Raw genomic sequence first — 21,672 nt, 5'->3', positions numbered from 1 at the left:
TCAGTAATCGGATTTTGACCATGTGGTCGGTCTCTACGGCCACCTATAGTAACTCCGAAGGGCAAGTCGTGTCTTCCCACCTCCCCTTGCCTTCCCTGTGTAACCCCTTTGGGGGGGATCAGATGATGAATGGTAATTGGCTGTTAGCCTCCTTCCAGACAATGTAGTGAATGGCATAGGTCATAGATAGCATACTGTTATGATCGCTGCTTGTCTCGGGGGAGTGCCTGCAGGTGATAGATGTTGCCTTGGCTCACAATTTTTTACTCTACAATCGGGCGTTTCCTGTCGGAATGTATCTGGCAGCGCTTGCATCGGGAAACCTGAATGATTGTCAGGTATCTATCGAATCATCGCCCAGGGATTCCCATTCCTGGTTTCGTTTCTAAGCCCGATTCCTGATCCGGCGGCCATTCACATCGAGTCCGAAACATTTGCATTGGGCGGAAACCATCCGTTCAGTTCCCTGAGTGGCTATCTGCAGCTGATCTGCGTCCTGTGAGTCAGTCATCGAGACAGGCTTGCGCAGAGGGCACACAGAAGGAAAAGAAAAGAAAGCAATGGGGGAGGGTACGGGAATAACCCAGACGAAGACATAAAGCCGACACCAGATGATGCAAAGGTGCCGTAGGTTGCACAGCACAGTGAAGTAAAGAGACAAGAGACCAATTCATCTCCAAATATCGTTTGCTCCAGACAGCTCCGCCAGGGTGACCGCTGGCTGAGGGGTGCATGGATGACGTTAGGATTGCCGTCGCGGCTGGAATCCGCCGACCAAGGGATCGGGTGTCCCAGTTCAGTCAGGCATGAGCCTCGGTGATCGCAAGACAGACTAATCAGGTAGACTGGGTAGCAGCCCCCGGCCCTTGGATGGCGCATGTCATTGGACGAAGCCAGCCAACCTTGTTGGTAGCACCCAGCCCACAATGTTCTGGAAGAGCCAAAGAGACGAGGAGAAGCGGACCCAAATTCTGGCAGGGCCGAAAGGACTTGTACACAAGACGTATGTCGTAGTCAGCACCATGATGATCGATTGGAGCGAGTCGGGACCAACTGAAGACGAGCGCTGATGTGGCGGTGAGGGACGACGCGAGCAAACGGACAATAGGCGAATGAATGGCCTCGCAACCCCACATTCGCTGCATCCCCTTCATCTTTCCGTCCGCCGTGCATCCGCCATTGTTGGGTTGATGTCAACGGAGGATCTTAATGTTCTCCACTCCGGAGACATTTCCTCGTCCATCTTAGACCTGACACAGACCCCATCTGCATCGATTGTTGGGCGCTGTGGGCGCTGCGGGGACCGCCGTCTCACAATCAAAGCGGCTATGACCCAGCCTGCATCCAAGCCATCCTAGCCTGAACCCAGTAGAACCCATGCAGCAAAGACAGATGTCGAGCAGCCGGTTGCATGAGCCTAGAGGTGTCAGGCCAGACGGCGCAGGCGGGTTCGAGCCGCGGCGGGCCATCAGAAGCGGTAATCACAGGCAATGAGTGTACCTTATCGTCTCTCGGCACGTAACTCCATCTAAACTGGAGAGGACTGGAGAGGAAAACCCAAAATCGCAATAAAGCCAGAAACCAGCAAAATTGAAACCGTGTACGAGACCGTCCGCATTCGCGTTGGGCCTCTGTGTTACCCGGTAACCCGGTCGGGCTGATGGGCAAGTAGAGAAGACTTTTTCCCCAGGGCCTTATTGTGCTCAGGCATGCTTGGGTGGTTGGGAGAAAAGGCAGATGGCACGGTCAATCTCGTAAGGCAACAACCTCGAAATGGCGTGAGGCAGCAAAGGTTGTAAATTGATGGCCGTGCTCACTTGGGACGATCGGGGCATCGAAGCTCACTCACTGGCCATGACGGTCTGTCGGTGGATGTCACCGTGTATCCGGCGTAGATCCTGAGTGGTGTCCGATACCCCAAGCCAGCAATCCAAGCCAGCAACCCAGTCGGACATGGGGAGGCATGCATTGTGTGCCTCCGATCAACCTGTCAGCTTTAGGTTCGGGTCACGTATTGACGGCCTTTAATTTTCAATCTCGCGCCCTTCTCGCGCCCTTCTCGCGCCCCTGTCTCCACCGTCATTTTTGAATTCAGGCTCCAAGGCCATAGTTGCCGTTCGAGTAAACTCCTGTGACAAGAGATCTGCAGGAAATCATTATCGTCAAGGCTTCCGAGGACGAAGAATCAAGAGAGCCAGGTGCCCTTGCTGACCTGCAAGCCCGTCGAGTTGCTGCTGTCCAGGCCCACCCTGCCCCATTTGCCGTCGAACTTTCCACGTTGGCGGCGTCTAGAGCGCTTGGCCCCGTTGAGGTCCATTGCCTGAAGACATTTCCATGCGTGAGGAATAACACAGAGCCGCCGATAAGCGGATGGGGAAGCACTCGCAGGATCCGAAATCTCGGATCGCCTTTGTCCTTTCGCACGTCATATGCCTGGCACCAGCGCGGAACCCTGTCGGTTACACGGTTTCTTTGCATTTCCAGGGGCCAATTTCTGCCCTGCAGTGCCACTTGAACGATCCTAGGCTGCTGGGCCGAGATAGCATGAGGTAAGGCCGAGTCCGGTTCTTTGCACGCCCTTTGTGTCTCATTTCGTCTTTTTTCTTTTCGTTTTGGGTTTTCCCACCCCAATTAAATCCCGGCATATGCAGAGGTGTCCAACGCCAACCCATAATCCTCGATTCCGCTCTTTCTTAACCATCGGAGATCCTGTGATTTTGTCAGCCCCCATTTTCACCATCGCGAGTTGAAGTGCCTTGCATGCGGGCTTTGCTTTGCAACAGCCCATGCTGAGTTCAACCCAACAAGAAAGAAATACTAAACTTTCTTTTTTCTTCTGACATTGACCTTTGGCCCGCTGGTTCTCATGCTCACCAAACGTGCCGGTTGGGGAACGGAACGGCATGCCGGGATGTCAGACACTTGACCGCGAAAGAAAACAACGAGAGACTGTGATTCGATCTAGCTTATCGAATACAACGGCAGAATAGCTGGCCGGAGTCGGCAATTGGGCGTCTCATGATTCGGCGATTCTGTAGTCACGCAACTCCTATCACGGTCAGTCATCCTTCTGTTAAATGGGCAATCTGCCTCAAACTACAGCACACAAGGTTTCCCAGCCACCCAGCCTCCTGATATTGGCGAACACCGGTGGTCACGGAATTCAGTGGACGGAGGATCGAGTAATGCAGCATGGCAAATGAAGAATAGACAATGAGGAGCCTTCGAACTTCAAAGAGAAAGTAAAAGAAGGATTGAAACCCCAATAGCCATAGATGAGATCCCAAGGCGGAGGGAGTCCAAGTAACTCCGCACATCCGCCAAACCTCTGACTCGGAGGCATTCGCGCTGGCTCGTTGTCCTCACAGCCCCCTTTTATACCTTTGATACCCATTTAGCCCATTGCAACCCAAGAGGGGAGTTTGAACCTGAGACAGACTGGATGCCCGACAAAATCGCCACGGGAGCGCGGGTTGGGGTCTGAGTGGAGGAGGGTTGGGACGGGCTGGACCAGTCTCCGGCCATTCATAAATCTTCCCTAAATTTTCGTCTTCCCAGCCAGAGCGGGGTCAATTCGGAGGAAGGAGCGAATTGGCGCCCAGAAACTGAGGGACGGGCGGAATTGGGGGGTTGGGATTGGAGAGCAATGGAGGAGATGGGAGGGCGAAGGTCGAAGGGGGTGGGAAAGAAGCCTTCCGGAATGGCCCAATGCCCAATGGATCAATCCCCCATCCCATCACCCCCTCTCGAGGAAGGCCCATATCCTCGTCATGGAACTGCCCGCCGGATGGAAGACTCTCCGGTGAGGGCTATATAAACCTTCAGCTCATCCTCCCTCGTCGTGTTCCTCTCCTTCTTCCTCTTCTATCCCATCAAGTCTTTCTTTGTGACCCTGTCCTTCCCATCTTCTTATATACCCTTCCCCTCAGAGCGTTAGTCTTTAGGACTTGTCTTCTCAACTTCTCCTGTTCACTTTGTTCTGGACACTGCTCTGAACCAAGAAACCCGACGTTTTATCATGGCGACCCATCACTACCAGTCTCCTGCTCTTCCCATCAATGTCCCATCGAAGGCGCCGGCTCCTGCCAGCCTCTACCCTATTAGCAGGGTAGCTGGGTCTCCTCCGGAGATCACCGACACCAGCACGACTGCAGGAAGCCGCACCTCTGCAGGTTTCAGTTACGGGTCCGGCAGCCTCAGCGGCGACTATGAATCGAGCTCTGTCTCATACTCTGGCGTGGATGTTGTCGATATTCTGAACGACCGCATGCAGGACGTTTTCGATCCCACCCCCTTGGACAAGGGATTGGCGTTGCAGGCCCAAGCGTGAGTTGCCCTACTGCTAGGTCGAGGGACATGGCTGCCTCCACTCGATGAGCCGATTCAGTTTTCCACTTGTGACCGGAGTAACAAGAACATTAAGCTGACGAGACTCAACCCAGCTCTGGTCAACTAAATGCCAAACAACGAGAGCTTCTAGAACTACAAGCTCTGGCTCAACGTCGTTTGAAGGGCGTTCGTGCCACTTTCAACGATGGTATCAAAGTTGCTCGGGAGACCAAGCGGGACTTGGAGTGGACCCAGAAGCGTGTTAAGTGAGTTCTTAAGCCCCCCTGAAGATGCTTCCTGCGTCACACATGACGACTGTCGCCGGGCTCCGCTCCGCCCACGGGGTGCACGTGTATCCGCCGCGCTCCGCTGTCGACGTGATTCTTGGCAACGTAGTTGCAGCAGCAAATGCTCCAAGGAGTCTGACGCATCCAGACTTCGAAATACTAACGGATCGCAAATTATAGTGCTTTGAAGACAAAAGCTGAGAATGCGTTCCCCGACGAGTATAGACGAGCGGCCAGGAAATATACCTTTGACGACTGAATTTCCGCAAGGGCTCTTTGGCTCTGTTTGGCTTCTGTTCACTCTTGGGAGGTACACTTTTGACGAAGATGATGACGGCTTCCGTTTGGGGAAATTTGGGTTTCTGGGCTCGGATCAGGCGTACTTTCTTGATAGGCGATTTGCTCGGCGACATCTTGCGACTTGGGATTTTGGGATGGTACACGTCGTTGCTTTTTTCTCGGGCGCAGTCTTTAATTATAGACGCGTCTTTTCTCGATAGTACATCGATTCCGATGGAATATATTGTTGATTTTTCGAACATTGGTGTCTTGAACCATTGGCAGCAGCAGGACTTGCCGTGGTGGGCCAGATCACGGTTATCAAGGCCAGATCCACGTGCAAAGGACGCCGCCCACCATGCATCAGGCTGGAACAGGCGGGTCAATGGCGAAAGTCGCAATCTAGCTTGTGACAAGCAGGGGCTAGGTCATGTGCCATCCCCGAATCACACTTGATCACACTTGGCGGGATGGAATCGTGGGGGGAACGTGGCACGGTCCCCTGAGGTATCCTGCAGTGCATTCCAGTGAAACCGGAGCATGAGCAACATTCCCAGCAGCAAATTCCATACATCGCGGATTTCCTCGGACATGACACAACTGTACCCTGTCATGTGTGCATGCTGAGCGTGGTATCTGTCTCTCTTTCTCCCCCTAGCTCATGACGTCCTCCGAACCCCCACATTGGATGAGCGGAGCTGAACCATCTGTGGACCTCACTCCGCCAGCGGGCATCTCTGCACCGCCTGCTCCGCTCCACCCTCTGGTTCAGGGTGTGTTGGTCAGCGCTTTTGCGGACAATTCACATCCTGCCACGGTCAGGGGTCGGGGTTACTGGGCGTTGAGTAGTGGATGACCTCCATAAGAGCCAGCCAACTGTAGATTTTTTTGTCAAGACTGTAGCAGGAGTGGAATATGCCGTGAAGCTAGCAGTGCACAACAACATGTCACCACTTTGACCGAGAAACCAGGAGTTAGCTAGCTAGTCAGCTTCAGAGAATTAATTCCCTGACATGTAGGTAGCCTTGTCTCAGCCCCTGTCTTAGAACCTGTTCCCAATTGTCAGTGAATCCAGAACTTAAGAGGGACGTGCCATCACCAGCGCACAAAGACCCTATATCCCTGACAACTGAAACAAAGGAAAACAAGTCAGTTAATATGAAGAGTAACGCTAACGGATATTACCCTGCCGGATGAGAATGAATAGATCGATTAGGTTGATCTGTGGATACTGACATTCAAGTTTAGGATGAATGAAGTGAGTCGTGACATGAGACATTGTTCAAAGAAGGATAGGTAGAAAATTGGTACGGAGGTAGGTACGTTCCCCCCACCCCCCCTGAAATATCAACCTGCGACAAGGAAGGAGTCGATCGATCAGAAAACCAGGTAGTGTCGTCATACCATACCTCTGTTGAGGGTTCGGGAAATGAGATGGTCGGATTGTAGAATTAGTCATTTTTGAGCATCGTTTTCAGATATTAGTTGGATGTTTCTATGATGAGTTTCTTTTTTTTTTCTGTCTGGGGGTGGTTCTAGATGGGGAGGTTGCAGGGGTTCGGGGGCAGTTGGTACAACCTGTTGCATGTCATGTTCAGGGGGCCACGGGGGAGACGTGGTACTATATTTGGATTCGGACTATTTGACTCTTAACTTATTGCGAACCTACAACGATTGACTATGGCATCTGATGCGAATCAGAAAATACTACAGCGTATTGAATTGTCATGGTTTCGAGATTACGTCTTCTCATTCCTGTATCACATCTCATCCTATTGTTTCCGTACGCAATCAACGACTCAGGAATGAGTACTCCGTAGCTTGCTACCATTGCTCGTCTGTCCACTTCGTATGCTCAGCCCATACAAAGCTCTGACCTGATGTGAGAAATCGTCAGTTTAGTGGGTCTTAAAATCGCCAGTGTCCACCTACCGATATTTATCTCGCCTGTGTGTTCTGTTCATCCAGCAGACGAATCTCTGTCTGCAGTCTTCATAGTACATCATCCATCCACCACAGAGGACAAAGCACATGTAGGCCACGCAGTCACCATGCTATTTTTCAGACTCGAGGCCTCAATTGTACTAGTCCGCGCCGTGCGATCAGGATCTATATCAATACCCCATATGAGCACTGTGCCAATATAATAGTCAGATCAAACGAGTCCAAGGAAACAAAACTCACCACCAATGCTGATTGGGCTTAATCAGAACAGGCTTCAAGCCCTTCCACGGGTCCTCGACAAAGTTTGGCCGGAAATAAACCGTAAGCTTGTTGGGATGCTTGATCCCGAGGGACGCTTTTGACAACTCATCTCTCCGAAACCGGTAGCCATTTGGAGCAGTGTAAACCAGGACATCTTGAGGTGGTCTCCGATATGGCACCGTCCCCTTGTTCTTGTGGGGTTGGTCACCGGCTTTAGATGCTACTTTGGCGGCTGGGCTTGTCATAGAGCGGCTGTTGGCGCTCGCTGTAGGCTTCGCGTAGTGGCCTGGCCAGAGATAGGATGGTCAGATGCTGCCTGATGGACTGTCACGGAAAGTTGTGTTACTCACCGTTAGGGACCATGGCCTTGATGGGCTGCTGAGGACGAGGCGGCTCCTGATGACGAGGCTCTGCGTCCACGGGAGATGATGGCTTGCCAGGCTGTTTGCTATTGGCTCTGGCATTCTTGCTAGGAGAAACAGTCGCGTCGGCTTTGTTCTCCATGCTCGCTGGCATGGGCGGAGAATCGTTCACAGACTTGCCGTGCGAAGTCTGAGACTTCCATTCCTCGTAGACTGAGGATCGAACCTTAGGGCGTCGGGGGCTCAGGCCTTGGGGCTGGCTGGGCATTGTCTGGTACTGGGGCATCCTGTTCATGGGAGGACTGCCCGTGGGGAGGGTGTACTCCTTCAGGGATTCAGGTGCCCATTCCTGTAGAAACTCATACTCCCGCTGCGACAACTCTCGTTTCAGTATCTGCTGGGGTCTGATAGCACAGGCCGACATTGTAATGGATATATGAGGTCGCAAACTTGAAGGGAAAATGCTGTGAGAGAGTTGAGAGGATGTCTAACTAGAGAGGGAACAGATGAGAAAGATGAGGCGAGAAGGGGCGACAGAGAAGTGTTATTAAAAGGGGGAAGGTAGTGAGTGAAGTGACACGGGTGATACCCTCGTGGAAGAGGGAATTCCCTGCCACCACCTTATTCAACCGAACACCGCCCACCGGATTTCTCATATCCGGTACAGTCATATCATTGTCATTATGAATACCTGTTTCAGCAGTATACAAGTGAATAACCAGCATAACAACAATATCGTAGCCCTCACCCGGCAGTAGCCACAACACTTTACGCAAAGCTACGCTCCTCTTCGATGGCCCTGTTGATGACACGCACAAAGCGTCCAACTTTATCCGCATCCTGCTTGGCTGTCTCAATTCCCAAGAGAACCTTTTTCACACCCACACCGATGGTACGGTCGTCTGAGATGGCGCCAATGCTCTCCAGCACCTGCCCGACTTCCTGCTCATCAAATGCGCCCGACTGCTCCAGGATGTGTTTCAGCTCATCATATGTCATCACATTTGGAACCATAATGTCGGCATTGAAGGAGTTGTATACGTCCAGCTGCTTCAGTACCGCTCTCTCCGTTGAGGTTGCTAGAATCAAAAGTCGCCGGCCCTTATTCGGCTGCTTCTTCAAGAAGACCATCAAGGTCTGCAGAATTGTGTTGCTGAAGCGAGGCCCAATAGGAACCCACTCAATAAGTCTCTCGATATTATCAACGACGACAACACTCGTCCGACTTTTGTAGGCATCATCGAAGATCTTGCTGATATGCTGAACCTTGGCCATTTCGCTGAAGCCAACCATGTCCTCAGGACTGATCAGTTTAATGAAGGGAAAGCCAGAATCGATGGCAATCCGGGCTGCGAGGGCAGTCTTGCCACTTGCGGGGGGGCCGTGGAGCAAGACTGAAAACAGGGGTGAGGATTCAGCATTGCTGACTTGCTTTACAAACAGCTCTCCCTCCCTTAGAATTTCGTTGATATTAGGCGAAAAGTGCATAATGCCGTATTGGATACGACTTGACAGCTCTTCCTCGGAAACACCAAACGCGGGCTTGACCTCATCAAGAGCATGATGGAAGTCAGACCGGTTGACCTTCATGTTCACGACATCGTCGCTGATGCTGGCCATTGTTCCAACCTTGATATGCCGAGAGAAAGCAAAGGAAGATGCGGATTTGACAAGACCGGCAATTTCAGCACCAGAAAAGTTCTTGGTCATTAGGGCCAGCTCGGGCAGATCAACATCATCGTCCATGACGTTGTTATCCCGCATTTTTTGTGTGTGGATCTTGAGGATTTGGGCTCGACCTGACTCGTCAGGAAGGGAGATTTCCATATGAACTTCGAGACGACCGGGGCGCAACAGTGCTTCATCAATCATGTCCTTTCTGTTGGTCATACCAATGAGCAGAATGTTGTTGAGCTGATCTACACCGTCGAGTTTCGAGAGCAATTGGTTCACCACGCTATCACCGACACCGGTACCACCGCCCGCTCCACTGCCACGCTGCTTACAGACAGCATCCAGTTCATCGAAGATGATGATATGAAGACCGCTTTCTTCGCCCTTCTCCTTGTATTCCTTTTCGGCATCCGCAAATAGTTTTCGGATGTTCTCTTCTGATTGACCAACGTACTTGTTCAGTACTTCCGGTCCGTTGATGACCTTGGGTTCCCTGGCGTTCAACATTTTTCCAATTTGTCGAGCAATCAATGTTTTACCAGTTCCCGGGGGACCGTAGAGCAGGATACCTTTGACGTGCTGAAGTCCGAGTTTTTCCACCAGTCCTGGAGGGAAAATACGGGAGGCGAATGCACGACGGAAGATGGTGCTGAATTCCGAATCAAGACCACCGATGCCCATGTTCTCGAACTTGAAGTCAGGCTGAATGATAGAGTTGGCTGCTGGCCGGCGGTTCGAAGGCTTCATGTTGATGCCGGTACGGGCATCCTTGAAGAAGGTAATCTGGGAGTGCCTGGTGAGGATACCTCTCGCCGCAGGATCCGTCTCGACACTTCCTCCGCTAGGATCAGGGGTCTCAGAAGACAGATCAACTCTTTGGACAGTTTTGACCGTCAAGAGAAGGGGGATACTCCGGTGATCCATAAGGATCTTCTGACCGGGGGCAAAGATCTGATTTTCGAAGTTCTGTGTATATCAGATCAGGCACTGCCCTTTTCTTGACGTGGAAGAAAGAAGCATACCTTGATCACAGCACTTCCCAGCTCATCTTGATCGTAAGGGGTCTCAACCCTCTTTTTCCCAGCAAATCCTACCTCGATATCTGTAGAACCGACGTATGCCTCTCCGCCCTGACTGAAGGGGTCATAAATCTGGACCTTGACGGAGTCTGTGAAAGCGACACCGGCCCATGTTCGCTGGGGGTCCGACATGCTGATGTGTCCCGGGGAAAACCCTTCGAGCGGGCGAGCGGAGAAGACATAGAGGTCGTTGATAAGTAGTAGGAGATCGTGTCCATCACGGGAGGGTGGGAAATCCTGGGTGGAAACGGCAACCCTAGTCACAGTTAGTCGGTAATTGAGAGAGCGCTCGCATCTTGACATACAAGTTTCCGAACGTATAAACATTATCCGGGCTCTTTGCAGGACGCAGCGTCCACGCTCTGCCTGAGCTCACGGGCTTCTCGCCAACCGGAACCCTTGAAGGCGCCTGCGGGGGCCTTCCCATAGACTGCGGCGGTGCTCCGTATCCTCCGGGACTAAGTACCAAGTATATCAGCCACCATAGTAGTCTTGTAGTTCGCCAAGATGAGACTCATACCTTGCTCCCGACCTGGGCGGGTAAGGAGGTGGTCCCTGGTTTGGATTCGCATAACCGTCACCTCGAGAGGGACGAGAGCCGAAAGGATTAGGCACAGAAGGATAATTATTGCGGTTGAACATCTTCTTCGACCGAAGGAGCGGAGGCGTCTAAGACACGAATTATAAGGATATGCAGTCAATTCCGAGCCGGAAGGCAAATGCGGGTTGAGCGTGGGGGAGGGCGATGCGATGCGACGCTGCCGGCAGCTGTTGCGTTAAGCCAAGTGATCAAGTGACCAAAAAATTACTAGTAGTAGATAGTATATGAGCAAGAACGCAATACCCGATAGCAGGAAGTTAGCCGGAGAGGAGAGAATGAGAGTGAGAAGAAGTGGCGGTTAGTTGCGTTGAGTTGGGGGGGAGCTCCGTTCGCGACACATGGACGTAAGTGAGGCTTAGGCTTAGGCAAGGTACCCTGACTTGGCTTGCCCCATCGATCGGCCCGCCCCCCTCCGTTCTCACCGATGACGCTGCCCTCGAGCACCGGTTCATGCACCCCAGTTCGATCTTGGATGCTTGACGTGTCTATTCCTGCCAGGATACTCGTTATTCAAGATGCCTCTGTCAGTTTAACTTTGGCCCTCGCTCTACCATGCTTGAATACTGACAAACCGTCTCCTCCGCAGTCACCTCCTCGGCAAGAAATCATGGAACGTCTACAACCAAGAGAACATCGAGCGCGTCCGGCGCGACGAAGCCCAGGCCAAAGCCCGAGAGGAGGAGGAAGAGCGTCGTATGCAGGAGATTGATGCTGAACGAAGAATTCAAATCCTCCGCGGTGAAAGGCCTTCGACTCCACCTCCACCGCCCTCAGCGTCGTCCGTCTCCCAACCAGATAGGAAAGCTTATACCGATGATACAGGACGATCGAGAAAAAGAAGACGTCTAGCAGGAGAAAACGACACCGATAGAGATATCAGGGTTGCGCGGGAAGATGCACAGTCGGCACTGGTCAGGCGGGAACAACATGCTCCCGCTCGTTCGAGCGATGCGCCACTTCACGATAGTACTGGTCACATTGATTTGTTTCCTTCAGAGGCGAAGCGCAAGCCCGTAGAAAAGAATGCAGAAGCAGAGAAAGAAGCTGCAGAAACGCGGCGAGGATACGAAGATCAATACACAATGCGATTTTCTAATGCGGCGGGGTTTCGACAATCCGTGGGCCAGGCCCCTTGGTACTCGATCTCGCAGCGTGAAGGTATAGATCCTGAATCTGTGCCCAGCAAAGATGCCTGGGGAAATGAGGATCCTCTAAGGAGGGAGAGGGAGAAGGCTCGCATGGACGCCAATGATCCGCTTGCGGCCATGAAAAAAGGTGTCCGTCAGTTGAAGGCGGTTGAACAGGAAAGGAAACGTTGGAATGATGAACGGAGTCGAGAGCTCGAAGCTCTAAAAAGGGCCGAAAATCGCCGGTCTTCTCACCGCAGCAGGAGGTCGCCATCTAAAGACAGCCTTGAGGACTTCAGGCTTGACTCTTCCCCAAATAGACGCCGAGACGACAAAGATCGGAGATCTCATCGGCATCATCGGTCTCGCAGAGATAGAAGTCGAGATCGTTCGCGTCGACGAACCTCTCATTCTGATTCGCGTTCCCATCGTTCTCACCACGATCGTCATGACCGACGTGGGGATACCGGACGCCATGATGAGGAGCAGAGATTGAGATATAAATGATTTATATTTATGCTCGCAGTGGCACTGCTCGGCTTGTCACCGTTCATGAAAGCTCGCACTGGGCCTCTGATACGAACTAAAACTACAGATGACAGGATTATGCTTGAGGCGTACTACACTTTTTTATTGATTGATTTGGGTAATAACTATGACCCTGAGGGGCGTGTGAAGAACGCTAGAGAAATATGCTCACTGCAGACCCCACTTCTGGGCACCCTTTTCGGTTTCCTGGGCCTCCCATTCGATGGTAATATCCAAGGAGCGTGATTTCTCCGATTTCTTCTGGTAACCGACCTTTCCGGTAATGGTCTGTCCCTTCTTCAGAGGAACGCCTCTCTTCTTCTCGCGGTCAACGAGAAGGACAGCCTGCTGCCAGTGTGTCTCGGTGCCATAGGGCCCCGTGGTGAAGGCGATAAAGCCCTTCTTCTGCATCTCGGAAGGAATGGCATCGTCTGTAACGGCGGAATCCTTCGAGGGCATGAAGAAGATGTCGAACCAGACGGCAAAGCCATCCAGCGAGTCAATGTCTTCATTAAGAGTGACCTGGAATTCTTTCAAGAATGACAGCTCATCGACGGTGATGGTGTGCAGAGGAAGGGGAAGGAAGACGGAAGAATCGCCAGGGATCGAGGACGGCGGCACGGTACGGACCAAAGCCTCATCGTAGATACCAGTGAGCATGCTGCTCATATTGAAACCGTAAACACTCTTCCAGAATGAAATGTGGTTGGCAATGAACTCAGAGTCGGCAAAAGGCGCAATGCGGAGCGTAGCATGCGACGGCACCACAAGTCCTCCCGGGGCGAGATACCGATCCCGAGCGTAGATGACCGAGTCAAACATGGCTTCGAACAAAAGGCCATAGCCCATCCATTCGGAAATGATGATGTCAACCTGTTGGACAGGTAGGGTAACTTCCTCAATCTTGCCGCGGACGCACCTAGAAATCACATGTCAGTCACACATACCGTCGAAATGGAGATACTGCGGACGTACGTTATAACATCACCGAAGCCATTCTCGTAGACGATTTCCTTGGCCCTATCGATGATGTTGGAGTTATCGACTGAGATGACCTTTTTCGCACCGGCCTTGGCGCAGAACATGGACAGAATTCCAGTTCCGCAACCGACATCAAGCACAACCTTATCCTTGAACAAATGCTTGTTCTCGTACACGAAGTCACGATAGGCGTCAGTGCGGATGGCATCCTTGAGCATGGACTCGTGGATTGCTAGAGGGCCAGCGTGTTAGCCAAAGAGACAGATCCCAGGAATCAAGGAAGTCATACCGTTATAGGCATAGGACGTGAAGTAATCCGCATCTGCTTCCTCAATCTTGCTAGCGGCCTTTTGTGCCGACAGAACGCTTGGGGACGAGCCAAGCTTCTCATCCTCCTTAGCCAATTGTTCTTCCATCGACTTCTGCACGGCCTCTCTGTACTCAGAGAACTGGGTTTGCAGGCGTTCCAAGTCCTCCTGAAGCTCAATCACACGCCTCTCAGCATCGGTACCGCCAGCCGCTTCGGGAGCCTCATCTTCGATGTCATCCAGACTATAGAGAAGAGCATCGTCCTCCAAGACGGGCTTCAGATAAACTTCGTCGTCAAACTTGTCCGTGGAAGAAACGTCGGGGGACATGTTCCCGTCCTTAACCTGAGTCCGGATGTAGTTGACCAATTTAATAGTGCCCAGGAAATCCAAGTCTGATAGCAGAACGCAAATTGATATAGGTTAGCCATAGTACACATCGTGGTATCATCCAATAGAGATCGTCCGGGCCTGAGCAGCGGATGGAATATCAAATGCTAAATCCAATTCGATTGACTACACACCGAGCTCCTTTTGGATCCTCCGCAGGTCAAAGTTGTACTTTTCTTTGGTCTCCTTCAGCATTGCCCGCACGTCGGAGTAGACCTTGTCGGAGAACAGGCCAACCACAGGCTGGGTCTCGTCATCGGGTTCGACATCTTCCCATCCTTCCTCGTTGCTAATTTCCGAGTCGTCGGAAGAGACGGAGCGTGCATCGTTGTCGATGGGCAGACGCTCAGAGGGGAGGGCGGAAGCAGACATGGTGCGACTGCGGGGAAAGACAACCAATTGAGGCGGTTTCTCTTGGATGAACGGAACCGGCTTCGGTTTTTCCAAGTTGCGACCAAGCGGAACAGATTCGGTGGTGCCGTCACTGATGTGGTCAAGACGAAATGAAGACGTCGAGTCCGATAGCCACCGAGAATCAGGTACAATGAGGGACGTGAGGAGGGGTTGATCGAGAATCGCCGGAAAAAAAGTTAAAAAAAGGAAAAAATAGAAAAACTCGGAAAAGGCAGCCCCGCCGGCAGGAGGAATTGGCGACTTTGTTTATCCACCTGACGGGCCCAGAACTGCGATACGCAGATAACCGCCTGAGGCCAGCGGCTTCCCCGCCAACAGCGTCACCGCTTCCCTCCAGCAGACCGAACCAGGACGGCTCTCGCTCGCACGCCAGACACCCCTCGGAGACCGTGGTTGCTGCCACTGAGATTGGGAATCACAGTATGTCGGTCTTGCTTTCCGTTCCATGTCTCTCTTACTGATGTGCTGCCATTAAGGAGTCAAGATCCCCCTGCCTTCATCCGTTGTTTGGGTTCCGTTGCCCTTCCAAACAACCATGGCTTTCTTCTTCAACCGCGGCCGATCGCGCCAGCCGTCTGATATTGCCCGGTCAATCAAGGATCTCTTGGTGAGACTTCGTGAATCACCAACAACCGCCAAGGTCGGTTCATTTGCTCTGCCCTGTTCACGTTTACTGCGCCCGATAAGCTGCCCGAAAACAAAGAACCACCTACTGAGTCCAACCCCCTATAGGTCGAGGATGAATTAGCAAAACAACTATCGCAGATGAAATTGATCGTTCAGGGTACTCAAGGTATGCTTCACTCATGGTTGCTCTCCTCTGGCCCTAATCGTGCAGAAATGGAGATGGTTATGGACATTGACTGATGCGAGCTCTGTTTCTAGAAATCGAGGTGTCCCCCGAGCAAGTTCAAGCATTAGTGCATGCCACCCTCCAAGAAGACCTGCTTTATGAACTAGCTCAAGGCCTCCATCGGCTTCCGTTCGAGGCCCGGAAGGACACGCAGACCATCTTCTCACATATCCTCCGATTCAAGCCCGTCAACGCAACACATGCTGACCCTCCGGTTATTTCATACATCGTCCATAAACGACCCGAAGTGATCATCGAACTGTGCAAAGGCTATGAGCACAGTCAAAGTGCCATGCCATGTGGTACTATACTGCGAGAAGCGTTGAAATTCGACGTTATCGCGGCGATCATTCTTTACGATCAGTCGGAAGAAGGAGAGCCCGCAATCCGACTTACAGAGGTCCAGCCAGGAGTGCCGCAAGCAGGAACTGGTATATTCTGGAGGTTCTTTTACTGGATCGACCGAGGCAGCTTTGAGTTGAGTGCCGACTCATTCACAACATTCAGGGTAAGCGACCCCCACTGCTTCTCGGACTGGCGTTGGGTTATGTTAACAAAACTACAGGAAATCCTGACCCGCCACAAATCCATCGTGACTGGCTATCTAGCGACAAACTTCGATCGCTTCTTTTCCAAATTCAACGAGGTACTAGTACAATCTAGTTCTTATGTCACCAAACGACAGAGCATCAAGCTTCTGGGAGAGATTCTGCTTGACCGGGCAAACTACAATGTGATGATGGCTTATGTTGAGAGTGGCGAAAACCTCAAGCTGTGCATGAAGCTTCTGCGGGATGACCGGAAGATGGTCCAGTACGAGGGATTCCACGTTTTCAAGGTATGTGATGGCTTCCAGATTAACGGACTGCAATTATTGCACACCTCTGACAATGGACGCGACTCAGGTGTTTGTCGCGAATCCGAATAAATCGGTGCCGGTGCAGCGAATCCTGATCAACAACCGCGATCGGCTGTTAAAGTTTCTACCGAGGTTCCTAGAGGATCGGACAGATGACGATCAATTCACCGATGAGAAGAGTTTCCTGGTGCGTCAGATAGAGCTGTTACCCAAAGAACCAATCGAACCAGCACGGTCCGCACGCGAAGGGTCTCGATCCGGTATCAACACAGCTGCGGTGGCCTGAGATTCAGGCGGTGCGACCATTGGCCGGGGACGGACAATCATTGATTCCCCCGAGCGATTATACACTTTCCCCTGCTTTCTTTTGTGAACTAGGCATTGATGGGTCTGCGTAGGGGGGCCTGTGTGCACTGGGTGTACGCTAGGCCCCCGGGTCGTTTGCATTGAAGGCCAGCTGGATTCTGGCCTTTTTCGGAGTTAACAGAGGGAGTCGATATCTAAGGGCAAATTAGGTTTGATATGAAACCTGGAAACCGGCAGAAGGAGACGGGCAGCGCTAGAGGATAAAGGAAAACAGAAAAAAGGGAACCAGTCCTTGCATGTAAGTAGACCGGATGTAGGGAAGTGGAGCAGAGCGTTTGACGATATAGTTAGTCTGTATGCTATGGGTTGAACTTGATCTTCGTTCTTCATCTGAGCCACTCCTCCGTCAAGGGGGGGCTGTCCAGTCCAGCTTACTAGTAGATACTCCGTACTGTCTCTCTAGTGAGTAGGAAGTACGGAGTCGCTACTACTAGTGACGTTGCTCAAGCAGGACGGATTCTCCCGCTTCCCCTTTCCCGGCCGGTTCCCCTGATGTCACCCCTCCCTCCATCACCACCAAAAAAAATATCAAAACAAAATCAGCCAAGACACCAAAAATGTACCGGAACGAACAGTGTGTCTGTGTGTCTGGGTGCATCAGATCCCAGGTTGGGAGCCCCAATTTCCAGCCGGGGTGGTGTGTGCGCAACGAGGGGATCAACCGTCAATCCTCGCTGGCAAACCGTTAGGCACGGAATTTCTGCCAGGCCCACGATAGAAGAATGAAGAATGATGGGGCGCAATCCCACGAACTCACGAATTGAACGGGCGTCTGGGCGACGGCGGGCTATCTAGTATTACACTATTACTATTCTTGTCGGACGACGCAAAATTAACCGTGTTGAAGATCCACTGCTGCGTGGCCCTCCCGAGGAATTAAATGATACTAAATTAATTCGATAGTGGATCGCAGGCGCCCCCCCTTCGTGATCCCTGCCTGGACTTGGTTGAAGGAGGAGTTGGCGTCGTAGGCGTCGTCGTCAATTTTTTTGGTTCGTAGTAAGTATTATCTATCTACAGTAAGGACGAAGGGAGTATACGGAGCAGCCAGTATTCATTCCCCCCCCGATAGGAGGTGAGAGATTCTCCTCCATTCCTCTCTTACTTTCTTTTCTTTCTTCTCCAATTCTCCGGCCTCATTCTTATCCGACCAGAACCAGATAACCTCATCGTGACCACATTCCTTAAACCCCCTCTCGGCTCCGACGCTGCCTCAATAGTTCCCTCGTCGAATTCTTTGCAGTTGGTCCGACTGCCAACCAGCGACCAGTGCCCCAGTGCCGCGGTCCAGAGCCTCTCTCCCTCTTAACTCTCTCCCACCGTTGGGGGCGGCCATGGTTTGCTACGCAGGAGACCTCTTTCCCCCCGTGTCGTTCATTCTCCGTCGTGTGACCGTTTAATTTTAATCTTAATACTATTCCAAATCTTAATCAATCGCATCCAGCACCCATCCCAGATCCGTTCCTTTGTCGCTCCAGCTTCTCCCCGCCTCCCTCCCTGTTGTCCCTCCCTCCTTCGCTCGCTCCCTCCAAACAACCCCCCCCCTTGGTTACAGCTTCCACCACCGCATCGCCCCAAATACCTCACAAGGCCCCCTCCGATCAACTGCTGCCGATACTCTCAAGTGAAGGCATAAGCCATGCCAGCATAATGGTGGAAACGCGTTCCGCTTATATACCTGCCGCCGTCATGTCCGACTCCGCCTCCACCATCCAGACCGTTCCCTACGATGAAACCATTGCTGCGACCGCTCCTGTGGCTGTCCGATCCGCCTCGTTCCCAGTCCCAGTGGATTGTGCTTCGTGCTCGGAGGAAAGATCACACAGCGCATCTTCTGGAGGTGCTTGGGATCAATCAGGACCCGCGCTGTCGCAACAGAGTGCAAGATTGCTGCGAAACCGGTTCACTGCCTTGCCAGAGGCCGGGACTTCCACGGTGAGCTTGCGCTCGCTGCGCAATAGCATCCCCAGTATTGTCGTCAATGATCCCGCCTCCCGCCCCGTTTCTCGTCCAGGTTCTCGTCCAGGTTCGCGGTGGTCGGAGCGCAGATGGGGTGGTCTGAGAAGTAAGAAATCGGGCGAGTTTGATCGGAATGACGATGATGCACCTCCTGTGCCCCCCATTCAGGCGCCCTTCAACGGTATCGCCCTGGATATTCCGAACTCGGCTCTCGATGGCCTCGGGACGCAATCGATGCGGTTTTCCAAGCGCGGGAGCCTCATCCAGGAGGAATCAAAACGCCAATTACAACAGCAAATCCAGCAGGAGGAGGCAAGACGACGAGAGGCGGCACAACGGACTCAGAACAGGGAGGATCAACAGCAGCAGGTGCCCGATGAAAGGGAACCGGTATCCCCCGATGTGGCTTCGGAGCAGACTAGCACAGAGGCGGAGAATATGGACATGCCTCCGAGGCGGTCAAAGCCTGCATCGACCCTGCGCGTCAGACACAGCGCCATTGCAAGCAGAGCCATCTCCGCGGACGAAGACATGTTGTCGCGACGGGTACGCCTCATGTATGAGAAGGGGGAAGAAAATGTGACGGACTCTGAGGTGGCCAAGTCAATGGCCATGGAGAACGGTGTGTTGTGGGAGGATGGGCCGACCAGTATAGAGACCTCTCGTCTCTCTGGACCCAGTGTATCAGGCACGGATACCAAGAGTGTTGTGTCATCTCTCGGTCCTGACAGTGTTCCGGCCATCAAAAGAGAGGCCCACGAGCTGGCTGGCGGCATCGAGTACTGGCAGAACATCAAAGCAGGGGATGTAGATCGATATGGTTTCATCCGGTCGCCGACATCCAACTCCACCGAAGGCATTGACCCCAGTCCGATCCAGCGTGTCTCTACCAGCCTCCTTCTGGCTTCTGAGACACCGCGGCGGAAGCATTCCATCCGTCCCCCATCGGCTATTGGAGGCAACCGCTCTTTCACAGGCCTTACAGGCCGGTCTCCAACACGGAAGTTGTCTGAGCCTTCGATACGGCCCACGTCATCCCACAGCATGTATAGTTCGTTGATGATGCGACGGTCAACCTCGCGGTTCCGTCGGGCGGCCAACCATCTGCCTCATAATCGCGATCGTCGCGTTAAAGATGAGGCGAGCGATATGCTCACCCATCCAACAGGTCCCGTAACACCTGGGGAGAGACAGGATGCAGCCGCCGCCCGTGCGGCGAGAAAGAAAGAGTGGGAAAGAGAAGATAAATGGACCAAGATGGCCCGGCCGATGAGGAGCCCAGATGGTGGTGGCATGACGTTCGAGTTTGACACGACTAGCTCCAAGCTGATCGAACGGACTTGGAAAGGCATCCCTGACCGATGGCGAGCAACTGCCTGGTACGCCTTTCTGAAAGCTAGCGCCAGACTGCACAGCAACAGCCCTTCGGAAGAGGAGCTTATCGAAGCGTTCAATGAGTATCAATTGATCTCGTCGCCCGATGATGTGCAGATCGACATTGACGTCCCGAGAACCATCACCAGCCACATCATGTTCCGCCGACGCTACCGCGGAGGCCAACGGCTGCTATTCCGCGTGCTCCACGCGATGTCCCTGTACTTCCCCGACACGGGGTACGTCCAGGGCATGGCCGCCCTTGCTGCGACCCTTCTCGCTTACTACGACGAGGAACACGCTTTCATCATGCTCGTCCGTCTCTGGCAATTGCGCGGTTTGGAGCGTCTCTACCAGTCGGGCTTTGCAGGCCTTATGGAGGCCCTAGGGGACTTTGAACGTGAGTGGCTGGAGAAAGGAGAAGTTGCTGCCAAGCTAGTGAGTGACTCGACTTATTATTCCTCCCTTCTTTCCAATACAGGAATCTAATATGTTCAGAACGAAATTGGGATCCCCCCAACAGCATACGGCACGAGATGGTACTTGACCCTATTCAACTATTCCATCCCGTTCCCCGCCCAACTCCGCGTCTGGGACGTGTTCATGCTCCTCGGCGATGCCGAAGACCTTACGGTGCCCGGCTCCTCGGGCAAAGGTAGTAAGAAAGAGGCACCCACCAGTGCCTTCGGGAACGGGCTAGACGTCCTTCACGCGACGTCCGCTGCCTTGATTGATGGAATGCGCGACATCATCCTGGAATCCGATTTCGAGAACGCCATGAAGGTTCTCACCAGCTGGGTTCCCATCAAGGACGTAGAGCTATTCATGCGGGTTGCCAAAGCAGAGTGGAAAGTCCACCGTCGGAAAAAGTCATCTTAGTGACGCACTCTAGCACCATCACCACCGAAGTTAGGAGAAGGCAACCACACCAACATTGTGTGACGCCACGACCTACTCACGGCGTCGACCATATTTCACCATTCACCAACATCCCCAGACCCAAATTCACTTCTATAATACATCCTTACACTCACCCCCCCCCCCATACACCAATCGCCAATATAATCTTCTCGGCTCTTTCAAACAGCCTACTTACCTGGCTTACGAAGGATACCTTTACGATTCGACCAGACGATTCTTCATGATTGAACAAAAGTCGTTTTGTTTGTTTCTTCCCGGCATTCATTCTTATACCATCCTTCCGCTCCTTTCGTCACCTTTTACCTATTTATTTCACGGACGCGCATTTTATTAACGGCTCTCACATCACGATATCAATACACTCTCGTCGACACCAATCCCTCAGTCGACTATGAAAGAACCTTACACATACACCCTTACCTACGAACACCCTCGCTTTATCATTAATACCAACTGCTTGGTTGTTCATTCCCTCGTGGCCTCCAGACCTCTTCCCGTCCAAGCAGTGAAATCGGGCTTGTCGCGAGAAGCAAACCGAGCAAACCCACATTATTACCTCGAGGGTGTCTTGTCCTGTCTTGTTCACTTTCATACATACATACATTACGTACACAGTTACACTTATCTGCTGATTATTACTACTACTGCTACATCTACACCAACCAACCATCCATCCATCATTCACACCTTCACACCATTTCCTTATCGTCTGCTCAGCTGCTGTCCTTCCCTCTTCTTGTTTTCCTTTGACTTGTTCTGTTATCTTGCTGACGTCA

The 21,672-nt window shown here is 52.4% G+C and overlaps 7 protein-coding genes across 7 annotated transcripts; 4 read left to right on the top strand and 3 right to left on the bottom strand.

The window, feature by feature from the left end:
- Positions 1-3,705: 3,705 nt before the first annotated feature.
- BO80DRAFT_424626 (KxDL motif-containing protein) lies at positions 3,706-5,155 on the top strand. Its single transcript, XM_025719326.1, has 3 exons — positions 3,706-4,326; positions 4,443-4,595; positions 4,797-5,155. Exons 1-3 carry the CDS (start codon positions 4,019-4,021, stop codon positions 4,873-4,875), a joined length of 540 nt encoding a protein of 179 aa, XP_025576129.1. The 5' UTR covers positions 3,706-4,018; the 3' UTR covers positions 4,876-5,155.
- A 1,920-nt stretch (positions 5,156-7,075) lies between these two features.
- Positions 7,076-7,886, bottom strand: BO80DRAFT_444484 (uncharacterized protein; the record flags this gene model as incomplete). The annotated part of the gene is made up of 2 exons (XM_025721432.1): positions 7,076-7,386; positions 7,451-7,886. The coding sequence occupies 2 exons, from the start codon at positions 7,884-7,886 to the stop codon at positions 7,076-7,078; spliced, it is 747 nt and encodes a 248-aa protein (XP_025576128.1).
- Positions 7,887-8,058: 172 nt separating this feature from the next.
- On the bottom strand, positions 8,059-10,940 carry BO80DRAFT_57918 (AAA family ATPase SEC18). The gene is made up of 4 exons (XM_025724620.1): positions 10,736-10,940; positions 10,521-10,673; positions 10,159-10,471; positions 8,059-10,102 (listed from the first exon to the last, which is right to left on the bottom strand). Exons 1-4 carry the CDS (start codon positions 10,855-10,857, stop codon positions 8,231-8,233), a joined length of 2,460 nt encoding a protein of 819 aa, XP_025576127.1. The 5' UTR covers positions 10,858-10,940; the 3' UTR covers positions 8,059-8,230.
- A 310-nt stretch (positions 10,941-11,250) lies between these two features.
- BO80DRAFT_405743 (uncharacterized protein) lies at positions 11,251-12,439 on the top strand (the record flags this gene model as incomplete). The annotated part of the gene is made up of 3 exons (XM_025717730.1): positions 11,251-11,339; positions 11,403-12,209; positions 12,235-12,439. Exons 1-3 carry the CDS (start codon positions 11,332-11,334, stop codon positions 12,437-12,439), a joined length of 1,020 nt encoding a protein of 339 aa, XP_025576126.1. The 5' UTR covers positions 11,251-11,331.
- A 116-nt stretch (positions 12,440-12,555) lies between these two features.
- BO80DRAFT_405740 (protein arginine methyltransferase RmtB) lies at positions 12,556-14,738 on the bottom strand. Its single transcript, XM_025717729.1, has 4 exons — positions 14,285-14,738; positions 13,742-14,155; positions 13,447-13,684; positions 12,556-13,390 (listed from the first exon to the last, which is right to left on the bottom strand). Exons 1-4 carry the CDS (start codon positions 14,520-14,522, stop codon positions 12,640-12,642), a joined length of 1,641 nt encoding a protein of 546 aa, XP_025576125.1. The 5' UTR covers positions 14,523-14,738; the 3' UTR covers positions 12,556-12,639.
- A 361-nt stretch (positions 14,739-15,099) lies between these two features.
- On the top strand, positions 15,100-16,562 carry BO80DRAFT_434338 (Mo25 family protein; the record flags this gene model as incomplete). The annotated part of the gene is made up of 5 exons (XM_025720866.1): positions 15,100-15,204; positions 15,297-15,357; positions 15,450-15,925; positions 15,983-16,255; positions 16,323-16,562. 5 exons carry the CDS (start codon positions 15,100-15,102, stop codon positions 16,560-16,562), a joined length of 1,155 nt encoding a protein of 384 aa, XP_025576124.1.
- A 1,730-nt stretch (positions 16,563-18,292) lies between these two features.
- Positions 18,293-20,854, top strand: BO80DRAFT_454790 (putative TBC domain protein; the record flags this gene model as incomplete). The annotated part of the gene is made up of 2 exons (XM_025722083.1): positions 18,293-20,413; positions 20,474-20,854. The coding sequence occupies 2 exons, from the start codon at positions 18,293-18,295 to the stop codon at positions 20,852-20,854; spliced, it is 2,502 nt and encodes an 833-aa protein (XP_025576123.1).
- Positions 20,855-21,672: the final 818 nt, after the last annotated feature.

This window comes from Aspergillus ibericus, assembly GCF_003184845.1.
Source record: "Aspergillus ibericus CBS 121593 unplaced genomic scaffold BO80scaffold_16, whole genome shotgun sequence".
In the NCBI taxonomy this organism is placed as follows: Eukaryota; Fungi; Ascomycota; class Eurotiomycetes; order Eurotiales; family Aspergillaceae; genus Aspergillus; species Aspergillus ibericus.
The sequence above is the reverse complement of the archived record's forward strand: the minus strand, read 5'-3'. Positions and strand labels throughout refer to the sequence as shown.